Source organism: Cervus canadensis, chromosome 21 (genome assembly GCF_019320065.1).
Source record: "Cervus canadensis isolate Bull #8, Minnesota chromosome 21, ASM1932006v1, whole genome shotgun sequence".
Lineage (NCBI taxonomy): Eukaryota > Metazoa > Chordata > Mammalia > Artiodactyla > Cervidae > Cervus > Cervus canadensis.
Window position 1 is genome coordinate 21,183,207 of NC_057406.1, and position 12,566 is coordinate 21,195,772.

General features: G+C 48.8%; 1 protein-coding gene across 2 annotated transcripts in view; it reads left to right on the forward strand.

Moving 5' to 3' along the window:
- The first annotated feature begins 1,134 nt into the window (after positions 1–1,134).
- Positions 1,135–12,566, forward strand: part of ETV6 (ETS variant transcription factor 6) — a 276,040-nt gene continuing 264,608 nt past the window's right edge. Inside the window, exon 1 of one of the 2 annotated variants that reach the window (XM_043440391.1) lies at positions 1,135–1,516. In XM_043440391.1, coding sequence (XP_043296326.1) covers positions 1,484–1,516 — 33 coding nt within the window. In that variant the 5' untranslated portion in view covers positions 1,135–1,483. The remainder of the gene's footprint in view (positions 1,517–12,566) is intronic. The other variant, XM_043440390.1, reaches the window with a different exon arrangement.

A 12,566-nucleotide genomic window follows, 5' to 3' on the forward strand; every position in this document is an offset into this window, starting at 1 on the left:
TTCTGCCCGACCGGCTTTAACCTCCTCTCAATTGTTTTCCCAGCCAAATATTCCTCCCACCCTCCCGGCAGGATCCCTGGGGTCGTCCCATCCGCCAGTGACTGCTTCGGAGAAGCGGTCCCGGGAAGGGTATTATCTCCAGGAACCCGTCCTGTCAACTTTGTAGTCGAGTCACCTACGTCGGTTGGTAGCGGCCGCTATTGCTTTAAAAGGACAGCGGATTTCGAAAGAGGGAGGAAGGGTGGCTGGGGGTGGTGGTGGTCAGGAAAAGGAACTCAATCGCCTTTGATAACTGCCCAGCAGCCTTCCCTTCTCCAGGACGCGTGCTCGGCCGGGCAGCGCCCGCATTCCCGGCCGGGCGGGCGCGCGCCTGCGCGCCTAGCGTTTTCGGGGCGCCCACCTTGGCGGGGAATTCCCCCCCGCGGCCGGGCGGGCGTCTGCGGGAAGCAGCCCCGCTTTGTCTCCGGCGGCGTCGCGCTCCGCCGCTCGCCCGCTCGCCCCTTTTCCCCGGTGCGGGCTGTAACCCGATCTCCCATTTCCTGGTGGATTCTCTTAAAGAGGCCGCGGCCGAGAAGCAGAACAAAGGCTATTGTTTTATTTCCTCCTTCGGGTTCCGCGTCCTTACCGGAATGTCCCTTCCTATATAATTATTTTCATTGCGTCTGCGCTCGGCTCGGGGCGGGGGGCGGAGGAAAAATTTAAAAAAGAAAAAAAAAGCCCTGTGCCTTTCAATGTATCCAAGAGACGGAACTAGGGGAGGGGGAGGCGTTGATCCTGTCCGGAGGGTTCTGGGGCCCCGAGGCGCGAGCCCGGCGGCGGCCCAGCGGAGCTTAGCAGCCCCGCGCCCGGGCCCCGGGGGCCTCGCGCACCGCCCCCCGCCCCCCGACCGCCGCGCCAGCCTCTTCCCCCCTCCCCCGCGCGGCTTTTATTTCCCGATGCCGGGCTGTAACCCGAGCTTTTATTTCCTGGTGGCTCCTTTAAGAGGCAGAGCTCAGTGCTGGGAATTCACGTCAGTTTCTGCACTGAAACTCTCAAGATCAATGAGCAAAGAGCTTTCTCAGTTCTGCCTTTCAGTTTCTCTCTTCCAGGAAGGAAAACATTCGAGAGAGAGAGAGAGAGAGGGAGGGCGAGGGAGAGCGGCGGGAGGGCGGGGGGCGGGGGCGCCGGCCCGGGTGGGAGGAGAGAGCGGGGCAGGCCGGCCGGGCTAGCGCCCCGGGTCGCCGCGCCGCGACCTGCAGACCCCGCCGCCGCGCCGCCCGCTCCCACGCCCCCGCCGCCCCGCGCGCGGCGACTCGGCCGGCGCCCGGCCCGCCCCGCCCCGCCCCGCGCGCTCGCGGCCCCCCGGGGCGGCCGCCGGGAGAGATGCTGCAAGAAACTTCTTAAATGACCGCGTCCGGCTGGCCGTGGAGCGTTTCTGGGTTGGGGAGAGGAAAGGAAAGTGGAAAAAAAACTGAGAACTTCCTGATCTCTCTCGCTGTGAGACATGTCTGAGACTCCTGCTCAGTGTAGCATTAAGGTAAAGATCTTCTCCCCCTCCCTCTCCGGGGTGGAAAGCCTTGAGCTGCACCGGCCCGGCTGATCGTGCCGGGCTCCTCCGATCCGAGGGGGCTGTTGCAGTCGCTCTGTTCGCAGGAAATTATTTGGGGCGCCAGGGAAGGAGATGCAGCTCTCGGCGGCTGCGTACCCTCTAGTGTAACCTTGCTGCTCCCCCGCTCCCGCCGAGCCCCCTGTTGGCTCCTGCGCCCCCACCCCACCTCCTTTGCTTTTTGACAATGAAATGCCGGTCACAGTCGGTCTGGAGGAACCCGAGTGGTCCTCAGGTCTGTAAAACACCCCGGTAATTAGTGCGCTTAAAAAAAAAAAAAAAAAAAAAACCTGCTCCCTACTCCCAACATGTGATCGAAATGTAACTTTTGTTACCGAGGGGTGGTCTCCTTAGGAAAAAAAAGTTCTCCGGCTCCATTGGGGTTGGAATCTTTTTTTTTTTTAAGGGTTCCGCGAGTCTGGTCAGTCTCTCTCCCCCCCGCCCCCCCCTCCCCCCATTGTAATTGCAAGCGCTTGTCGGAGAGACAGTAATGCTGTCAGCTTTTCCTGGGCATTGCACAATGAATTTCTTTCTTTTCTTTCTTTCTTCTTCTTTTTTTTCTTTTAAAACCAAGGTGAATAAAGTTGCCGAATGGTTATTTTACTCTCGTAGGCATCTGAACGTTGACCAACCCCAAAGTAGAAAACTGTGATGCAGGGAGAATGATTGAAGTGACCAGGCAGAATGACCTTCCCACTTTGACAGTGCAGAGAGGGTAGCTAAGAGTAGAAATCTCCGTCTCTGGCCAAGGTTTGCAGTCTGGTAAAGGCAGGATGGTGGAGGATGTTTGCAAACACAGTACTTATCTTCCAAGTAGTGGTGTGTGTGAGCATTTTTGTACGTGTCTGTATGTCTGTAAAGGCTAGTGGTGCTGCGGTTTGTTGCTTCTAAAAAGTTGTTGTAAAGTTTGCCACCGTGAGGAGGCACACTGATTTGTCCATCCCCCCCAATTAATTTTCCCTTCCCTGCGTTCGGTGTGCACTTTCGTTTCACTGTTCCATCAGTGCTCAGATGGAAAATCCTTCTTCAGTGAGAAGCTGAAACTGCTGAAGTTTGTTTGTGGCTTGGCCCATTTAATGTGTTCATTGAGGGGACCCTGCAGAGACAATGAACAAATAACCAGTTTTCTTCATCCGTGGGGCATTTTGAGAAACATCTCTCCTGTTTTAACATGGCTTTTACATAGGATCTGTTTAGAGGAAAACAGCATTTTCTCATATTTGCTCATTAGGGGGGGGTTCATAATTATACTCAGGTGTTAGTATTTCTTATCTGGCGCGATTTCCCAGGGGGTTTGAATTAGGGTTAATGTGAACTGAAAAGGTGGGTTGGGTTTGTTTTTGCCTGGCATGAAAAACTCCTAGTGGAACTTTCGGGTTTCTGTGTAGATATCGGGGGATAGCAGTATGTCAGCGGTGGAGAGGGTGTCAGAGTAAAGAACTTAGGTAGGTTGATACTTTAATTTCTTTTGCTGAATAAATTTGATTCTATGAGTTCAGGAAAATCCTTGGGTATGCCTAATCTATCTGATACTTCATAACACAGAGGTGTATGTAGGATATTAAATCTGTAAATTGTACTTAGCTCAACGACAATAAATCTGACCTCAGGAGAACTTGAACAACTATAGGAGAGTGATTTTGGAGAGGAGACAACGAAAAGCGAGCCGTTTTGTGGCTTGCTAGCTCTTCTAAAGAGACTGCATAAGCCCGCTGTTCTGAGGGGCTCGGGGCTGCAGGCAGAAATACCAAGGAGGAGCTCATCTCATGGTACCTCAGTGGAAGACTACAGCAACTCTTTCCTTACACACACGGAGGGAACCAATCCCAAACCCAGACAGCGCAGTCTCTTAACTGTGACCTAAAAATTGCAGCCACGGTTTGTGTTATCATTTTCTATCTTATCATTTGCCTTCTCCATTCTTTTCGAAAGCCTCTTTTCTTGACTTCTGTATTTCTCCGTAATTAGAACAGATCCAATGGTCTTCCCTAGTAGTGAAAGTATCACTTTTAATTTGGATTGCCCTTTATGGAACCGATCTATGACTGCTTGCTTGGACCGTGCATATGTTTAAACGCACGCAAGGGAAGTGCATTTTCTCATGGAGTTTGTTTAGTTTGCAGTGTTCCAGTAAGAAGCTCTGGAGATCAAGGACTGGGATTATTCTAGCTCGTCTGAAAATGTCCTGGTGCTTGTATGCGGTGTTTCCCTGAGTCCCTGGGATGTGGTACAATGACTGCATGATAAAAAATGTTTGCCGGGAACCCACTAGTACAGCGATTTTTTTTTTTTTCTAGAGTCCAGTAAACAATAAAGTTTTCTGTGAAGCAGAGAATGAGTGTCAGGAGCTTTAAAGGATGAGCTCATGGCTCTGATGTCCTGAGGACATGTGGCAGGGAAAGCTCTCTGTGGAGAGTTTTCCCTCACCTCTCCTGTCTGCTCCTGAAATCTTTCTCCCTGGCTCGTATCCTCTATGAGCAGCTGGTCAGCAGGCAAGTAAATTCCTCAGCAGCTGGTGTGATGGAGCACAGAGGAGCCCGACCAGAGGCAGCCACAGGGGAAGTACTCTGTTTACTTCGGAGCAGTGTCAGTTCTGCTAGAAAAAGAGTAGTGTATGATTTCGGTGGAATTTCCAGGGTGAAAGTTTCTGAATCAGTCAGTCAGTGACACCTTTATATGTATCGCTTGCGTGGTGGTGGTTGCTGATGAGTGCCTGATATTGGCTCTCATGTTTTCTTTGCACTTTATAAGCATCTTCCCGGCACCCTAGGAAGTCATCAGACACATGTTTACAGCAGAAGACAGGTGGACCAGCCCAAGGTCACCCAGATCAGGACTGTGCCTCTCTGTGTGTCTGCACTGGGCACTCTCATCATAAGAGATTAAATGCTTCCATTCCCGACCATTTGGGGGCTTTTGTTTGTTTGGCATTTTTTTTTTTTTTTTGGTCTTTCTGTGTCGCATAAGGGATTTTATTTCCCCGACCAAGGATGGAATCTGTGCCCCCTGCATTGGGAGTGTGGAGTCTTTATAACCACTGGACATCCAGGGAAATCCCTGGGGTTGTTTAAATGTAAGAACTAACTATATAAAAAGTCGACTTTTTTTTTTTATCAGGGGATCGTGTGGCTGACTGCTAGGCAGGGGAGGAAGGAAGAGGCTGTCTTTTCCATCATCAGCCTTCACCTTCAAGTCACCTGTTGAGTTCTAAGTTCAGCCAAGTTGTAGTGGAAAGCAGTTATGACCCAGCAGACCCAGCCCTTTCAGGGAGGGCTTCCAGAATACGATAGAAGACAGTCGGATAACTTCCCTGATCCTCTCGCTTTCTCTGCCCTCTGCATGGGTTGGCTTTCTTAGTGGAATGAATTCTCTATTTTCTTACTCTCTAAGAGACTCCCCTCTGGACCCTGAGCTCCTTGGGTTGAGTGGTGACTATCTTTTTGTGTCTTCTGCCCACCTTGGCTTCTGGCTTAGATGGATGTGTCAGTCACGTTGGCTGACTTGCAGTGAGGCATGGAAGGTGGTCAGGGCCCCTTCCTCTCTATCCTGTGTGCCCGGAGTGACTTAACGCTGCATCCACAAGCTGGCGTGAAGTGGTTGTAGGGTCACTCTGCTGACTCAGGGAGGCCTGGGGCACTCCCTAGGGTGTTGGTCCAAAAATTATTATCAGTAGAATTTTGACCTTATAATTTTTCTTATTTTGGTAACATTTTCAAAAACTGCTTTTGTGTCTAAAATAAGCAAAAACATGGAGTTGAGTAAAAGATAAAGGGGCTTGAGGAATCACTGGAGAAGGTCCAGCTGAGGAGACTTCTAAAGTTCTCTCTGGGTTCTTTAGCAATTGAATTAATTAGAGACTTGGAGCTGAGAGGCTATAAAGATCACCTGGGCCAGCGTCTTTTATAGCAAAGAGGCCCACACGGCTAAATGGTTTGCTTCAGCTGATCCATGTCCGAGGCAGAGCAATGCAGGCCTCTTGGTTTTCAAGCCCCTGCCCCGTACTGGCTGGGTTCACGGGTTCGTCCCTATAAAAGGCCAAAGAAATTCGATACAATAGGCTGTGTGCTCTCTGGCACTTCCTAACTTGGTCCATTTTAATCACAAGCCAGCTGGTATGAGGGCATGGAGGTCTGTGCCAAGTAAGACGGTGTGTGGGGGAGCCCTGGGTCGAGAGGGTATATTGTTAGATGTGAGAAGAGGAAGGAGTAGGAGTGGGGGATGAGGGAAGAAGGGCTTGATGGGCTTGTCTTTGCACCACCATCTACCACAATAGCTTTTCTCTGTATTGTGGTGAAAAGCATGTAACATTAAGTTTACCCTCTAAACCATTGTTGAGGGTGCAGTTCAGTCATGTTAAGTCTCTTCCCATTGTTGTGCAACTGATCTCTAGAACTTTTCTGTCTTGCAACACTGAAACTCTATATCCACTCAACACTAATTTCCCCTCTCCTCTCCTCCTAGCCCTCAGTCACCACCTTCCTATTTTCTGTTTCTGTGATTTTTGTCTCCTTTAAATAGTTCATATGAGTAGAATTATACTGTATTTCACTTAGAATGGCCTGGAGGCTTGTCCATATTGTAGCATGGGACAGGGTTTCCTTTTTTTCAAGGCTGCTTTGCATTCCATTTTGCCTTCCCTGGTGGCTCAAATGGTAAAGAATCTGCCTGTAGTGCAGGAGAACTAGGTTCGATTCCTGCATCGGGAAGATCCCTTGGAGAAAGGCATGGCAACCCACTTCAGTATTCTTTCCTGGAGAATTAGTTCCATGGACAGGAGCCTGGCAGGCTACAGTCCATGGGGTCGCAAAGAGTCGGACACGACTGAGCGACTGCCACACACAGCATTGCATTTTATGTATATGCCATATTTTCTTAAATTCATTCATCTGTTGAAGGACATCTGTGTTACTTCCATCTCAGGCTGTTGTGAATGAGGCTGCGATAAACATGGGTGTACAAATAAATGACTCTTGCGATTCCACTTTGAGTTTTGGATATATCCCCAATGATGGGGTGCAGTGGTACTTTTTTTTTGTATGTGAGGAGCTGGTTATTTTGCTTTGGGTTGAGGGCTCTGGGCCTGTTCGCTGGACCTTTTCTGAGAAATCCTGGAGGGGAACCTTAGGCTCAAACATACACCTTAATTTATACATAGTGAGGCTCTGTGTTTCAAAGAGCATCAGCTGAAAACACAGCAGCTAGTCCTAGAGAAGTAGCTTACCTCTTTAGCATAGGTAAGTCAAGGGAAAAAACAGCCCAGTTTCTAGAACTTCCTAGGGAAGCTGGCAGTAAAACAGATTCTGAGCAGCCACGTTGACCTGCGTTAACTCACGCTGAGGCAGGTTGGAGGCAGGTGGGGAGGGGGCGTGTTTGGGACCAGCTTCGTAGAGCCTACACGCTCTGTTATGGATACTGAAAAGTTGCTTTTTGGTGTGACACTCCCAGCAGAGTGAATCGGTATCAAACAAAGCCCCTTGGGACATGGGGTGTATAAACAATGTATTTTGTCTTTGTGAATGCTACTTTAGGAAAAGCACTAGTGTTGATTTCCTGGCAGAGGCCCTCACTGCCATATTTGTTATGAGACGTGTGTAAGAAACCAAGCTCTGTGTGGATTTATTGAATAGAATGAGTGTAAGTCGACGCCGGGTTCCCACGCCAGGAGGGACCTGGCATAAAGACCATTGGCTGCCAAACCTAGTATTTGGGGAGAGAAAGACTGAAGTAGTTAGAAGTTAGAATGGGAGCCTGTTGAAAAACAAACACATTTTCATTGATTTCTGAACATACAGAAACCAGCCTAAGAAGTGTGGCTCTCTGGGGGCATCTCAGGCTGCGCCTGCGTGAACAGGCAGAAATGACGTGTGTCCATATCGTCCTCTGATTAGAAATGAGGGCTGCTGTGTGCTTGAGACAGTGCCTTCTGCATCAAAATAGTACCACCGATGTGTTATTTGCTCTGCTAACTTGCTTGATCCATCTTTTCTTCTTAGTGAAAGTATACAGTTCAGCCTGGTCTCTGAGGCAGTGTCTCCCATCTTCTTGACACCAAGGACCAGTTTTGTGGAAGACACTTTTTCCACGGATGGGGAATTGGCGCGTGGTGGTGATTTGGGGATGGTTTGGGGATGATTCAAACTGTGGACTTTATTATTGTTACCTCAGCTCCACCACAGATCATCAGGCATTAGATCCTGGAGGTTGGGGACTCCTGGCCTAATGATCTGGAATTTGGGGAGTATGGGTGGGAAGGGCGATGAGGCCTTAGTCTGTGTTTGTTAGGTATGAACCCCCTAGAAGCACAGACTGGTCACTCAGGCCTGTGGACTTAACTATGGAACACCTGCATTTTGGGAGCTTTCTAAAATCTCGATGGGCCCCTCTGGTGGCTCAGAGAGTAGAGAATCCACCCGCAGTACAGGAGACCTGGGTTCGATCCCTGGGTTGGGAAGATCCCCTGGAGAAGGGAATGGCAACCCACTCTAGTTTCCTTACCTGGAGAACTCCATGGACAGAGAAGCCTGGTGGACTACAGTCCATGGGGTCGCAATGAATCAGACATGACTAAGTGACTAACACTCTCACTTTTCACTTTGTTTTTAAAATTTTAATTGGAGGATAATTACTTTACAATATTATAATGGTTTTTGCCATACACTGAATGCATAGGCATATATATGTCCCCTTTCTCCTCAACCCCCTTTCCCACCTCCCTCCCCACCCCATCCCTCCAGGTTGTCTCAGAGCTTTGGGTGCCCTGCTTCATACATCAAACTCCCACTGGCTATCTCTTTTACGTATGGTAATGTGTATGTTTCAGTGATATAAGTCTAGGTAATTAAAGGGGTTTGCGTGCTGCTCTGGTGGTCATCCGTCGTGCATTTCTTCTTCCTCCTCCTCATCCTTCATCATTACTACCCTTACTTATTGGGTCCTGCTGTGTGCCAGTCGTCAGACTGAGCATTTTGTGTGCATTATCTAATTTGTTCTTCACGACTCCCTCTGGGAGGCAGGTTTTCTCCCTATTTTACAGAGGAGGAGCCTGCAGCAGTTAAGCGATGTGTTGGCCTGCCATCTCCCAGGCAGTGCATGCAGCAGCTCAGGTCAGCATCTACCTTCCCTCCTGACCCCAGTCTCAAGGCCAGCCTCCTTTGTGCAGAAAGTTAGAAAATAGAGCGATGGGGTGATGGTGGCGCTTCCCACAGGCCAAGCTGAGAGGCGGGCATAGAGCTGGCAGGGACGGCCCCTCCCTCTCTGGTTTCCTCCTGCCTGGGTGGGTGGTTCCTAACCAGCCCGCTGGGGACAGGGTAGCCAGATGGTCAGTTCGCACACAGCACCCTCCCTGGAATGGATGTCCAGGTGTCCTGTTTTCACACCAATCCCTGGTGTTGTCTTGTGATGCTTTGTATTTGGGTGAGTTCATTTGAGCCCTTTTCATGTTTTTCTTAGAAACCTTTCCCCTCTCTACTTTCCCCTGTGTGTGCGTGCTAAGTCGCTTCAGTCGTGTTTGACTCTTTGAGACCCCATGGACCATAGCCCGCCAGGCTCCTCTGTCCATGGGATTCTCCACGCAAGAATACTGGAGTGGGTTGCCAAGCCCTCCTCCAGGGGATCTTCCTGCCTCAAAGATCGAACCCGCGTCTTTTAAGTCTCCTGCTATAGCAAGCAGGATCTTTACCACTGGCATCATCTGGGAAGCCCCCAACTTTCCCCCAGTGACTCCTTATGCCGTCATCATGTGATCAGGTGGGTGATCATGGCTGGGGCCATGGGAGCTGGACACCTTGGTCACACCTTGCTCAGTCTCTCCTTCCACTGCTTTTTTCTTTTTTCCAATTAAAAAATGTTTACACAGTTCATGAATATAGTACATTTTAGAGACTTTCCCTCTTAGTTTGCTCCTGCAACGCAGGGAGCTCAAACCTGTGCTCTGTGACAACCTAGAGGGGTGGGATAAGGTAGGAGGTTCAAGAGGGAGGGGTCATATGTATGCCTATGGCTGATTCATGTTGATGCATGGCAGAAACCAATACAATATTGTAAAGCAATTATCCTCCAATTAAAAAATTTAAAAAACCCATCCCTTTCATTCATCTAAAGATACTGTGTGATTTCTTGGAATCTGTCTGATGTCGCTTCAGGCATTCCCTGATTTCCCCCACCACCAAAGGAATCATCTTTCTTGTTTTCCTCTCTCCTGATAACCTGACGCCACTGCCCTCGTTCTAATTTCCTGAAGAGAGGCTGTGGGCCCTGTGACTTAATGCATTTCTGGATTTGAGCAGCTTTAACGAAGCCTGTCTTCAGAGCAGATGTAGGGAAGGAAGCAGACAGAGTACAGTGTGGAGGGAGTTGAGGGATTAAGAAAGTCTAAGTCCCAGTTCTCATCAAACAGAGGAGGAAACTGACTCCTAGAGCATTTAGATGTGTGTGTGTGCTCAGTCGTTGTCTGACTCTGTGACCCCGTGGACTGTAGCCTCCTAGGCTCCATGGGATTTTTCAGGCAAGAACACTGGAATGGGTTGCCATTTCTTGCAGCATTTCAGTAGTCTGCCTGACATGGGTAGAGATGTGGTACGTATTTACAATGAACTATTACTCAGCCATAAAAAGGAACAAAATTGGGTCATCAGTAGCGATGTGGATGGACCCAGAGTCTGTCATACAGAGTAAAGTAAGTCAGAAAGAGGAAAACAAATATTGCATAGTAACATGTGTATGTGAAATCTTAAAAGCTGGTACAGATGAATCTATTTGCAGGGCAGGAATGGAGGTGCAGCCGTAGAGAACCGGTATGAATGCAGTGGGGGATGAATAGGGAGGTTGGGATTGACGTATATATACACTACCGTGTATAAAAGAGAGAGCTAGTGGGAACCTGCTATATAGCGCAGGGAGCTCAGCTCAGCGCTCTGGGTGACCAGCAGGGTGGAGGGGACTGGAATGGGGTGGGAGGGAGGTCCCAGAGGAAGCGATCTATGTATACATAGAGCTGATTCACTTCCGTGTGTGGCAGCAACTAACACAACATTGTAAAGCAACTATACCCCAATTTTAAAAAATGAAAAAAAAAAAAATAACCTGCCTGAGATAACATTGTCCTTCGTAGCTGAGGCGGAGTCAGAATCAGGTGTTCATGATCCCAGGGCCATGTCCCACTGACACCAGGAAAGTTGACAAAAAGCAGACAATAACTCAGCACAGCTTCGTCGTGGGGACTCCTGTCTAGAGAGTGAAACCGGTTTGTCTGGCACCACACAATGACTGATGGTATTAATGATCATCATTATGACCTCCGCGTTAAAGACAGTCTTTATGAGGTTTAGGAAGTGAGGAAATAGTGTCGTGCATTTTGGAAAGCTATCCAACGAACAGGGCTGGCATAGAAATAACGTTACCTTCTAAAAAGGCTACACTTCAGTTATCTGGACCAGTGACTTATGAAAAATATTACTTTCCTCCCCAGTGAAGACAGGAAAGAGCTACCCAATAAATCTGCACGCTCACCAGACTTTGTGTGTTCCCCGGGGGTGTTTTCCCTTTGTATGTGGGAGTCAGACACACGGAAAACGATCTGATTTCCTGAATGACCCTCAAAGGGCGTGCAGTCCCGCTGGTGTGAGTGCTGTGGGTGCTGGTGCTTAGGGATGTGAGCACTGTCATCGTAATCACCGCTGTTTCAGAGTTTGATTTGCATTTTATTCTGCCTGATAGCTGTTCATTGGTTCTTATCGGTAATGCTGATTTCTCTTAAGGGGTTTGTATGTTCTTGAGAAGAGGGGACCAGTCATTGCTGTACCATGAAGGGCTTCTAAGGGAAGGACAGACCCTGGAGTAGATAGACCTGAGTGTGAATCTTGCTTCTTAAACATATTCATTAAAAATTTTTTTTTATTAGAGTATAATTGCTTTACAATGTTGCGTTGGTTTCTGCTGTACAATGGAGTCAGCTATTTGTATACATATGTCCCCTCCCTCTGAGTTTGAGTAAACTCCAGGAGTTGGTGATGGACAGGGAGGCCTGGCATGCTGCAATTCATGGGGTCGCAAAGAGTCTGACACGACTGAGCGACTAAACTGATCCCCTCCCTCTTGAACCTCCCTCCCTCCTGAACCTTCCTCCTATCCCCTAACGTGTTCATTTTAGGCTTGAACCTAGTAAGTGATCTGAAGTGGTAATAAAAATACTATCACAGGACTTCCCTGGCTGTCCACTGCTTAAGACTTCATCTTCCAGTGCAGGGGGTTGTGGGTTCGATCCCTGGTTGGGGAGCTAAGATCCCACGTGCTATGGGGCCAAAAAACCAAAACATAAAACAGAAGCAGTAGTATAACAAATTCAATGAAGAATTTAAAAAATGGACCAACTCAAAAAATCTTGAAACCAACCAAACAAACAAAAAACAGCCCTGTCTCTGAAGGTTGTTGGCAGTGCCTTAACATTGTTCAAAGCAAAGCAAAATGTAGTTCTTTTCCCTCTTTGTATATCCTCCCATCAGACGAATCTAGAAGGGGTGAGAGATTTTCTAGTCCTGGAATTTTCCCAACATTACATCGTTGGGAAAACAGAGGCCAGAGACATCCTGGTCTTGCTAGAGCTCCCGTGGCTGGTTCTTGGCCCCGCCTGAACCTCCAGGCCTCTCAGGTTGGCTGACTCCCAGCCAGGGCCCTTGTCACCGTCCCTTTGAGCTTCTCCCAGGCCCGGGGTCACTCAGTCAGCGCTCAGCAAAGCTCCGATTTTTGACTCTCGCTGAATACAAGCCTCAACAACAGAAGAGACGAGCCAACTGCAATTACATGGTCGAAACAGATGCCGCTTGCATCTTAAAATTGTGAGGGAATAGCTCGAATGGTTCTGAATAAGTTTCCAGAGATGAAAGGAAAAAACCCGAAGCCTGCAAATACTGTGCAGTGCCTCTGATGGGCATTATTACTCAGCCCTCAAGTATTCAAACCTATTCAAGGAGCCACTCGTTCATAC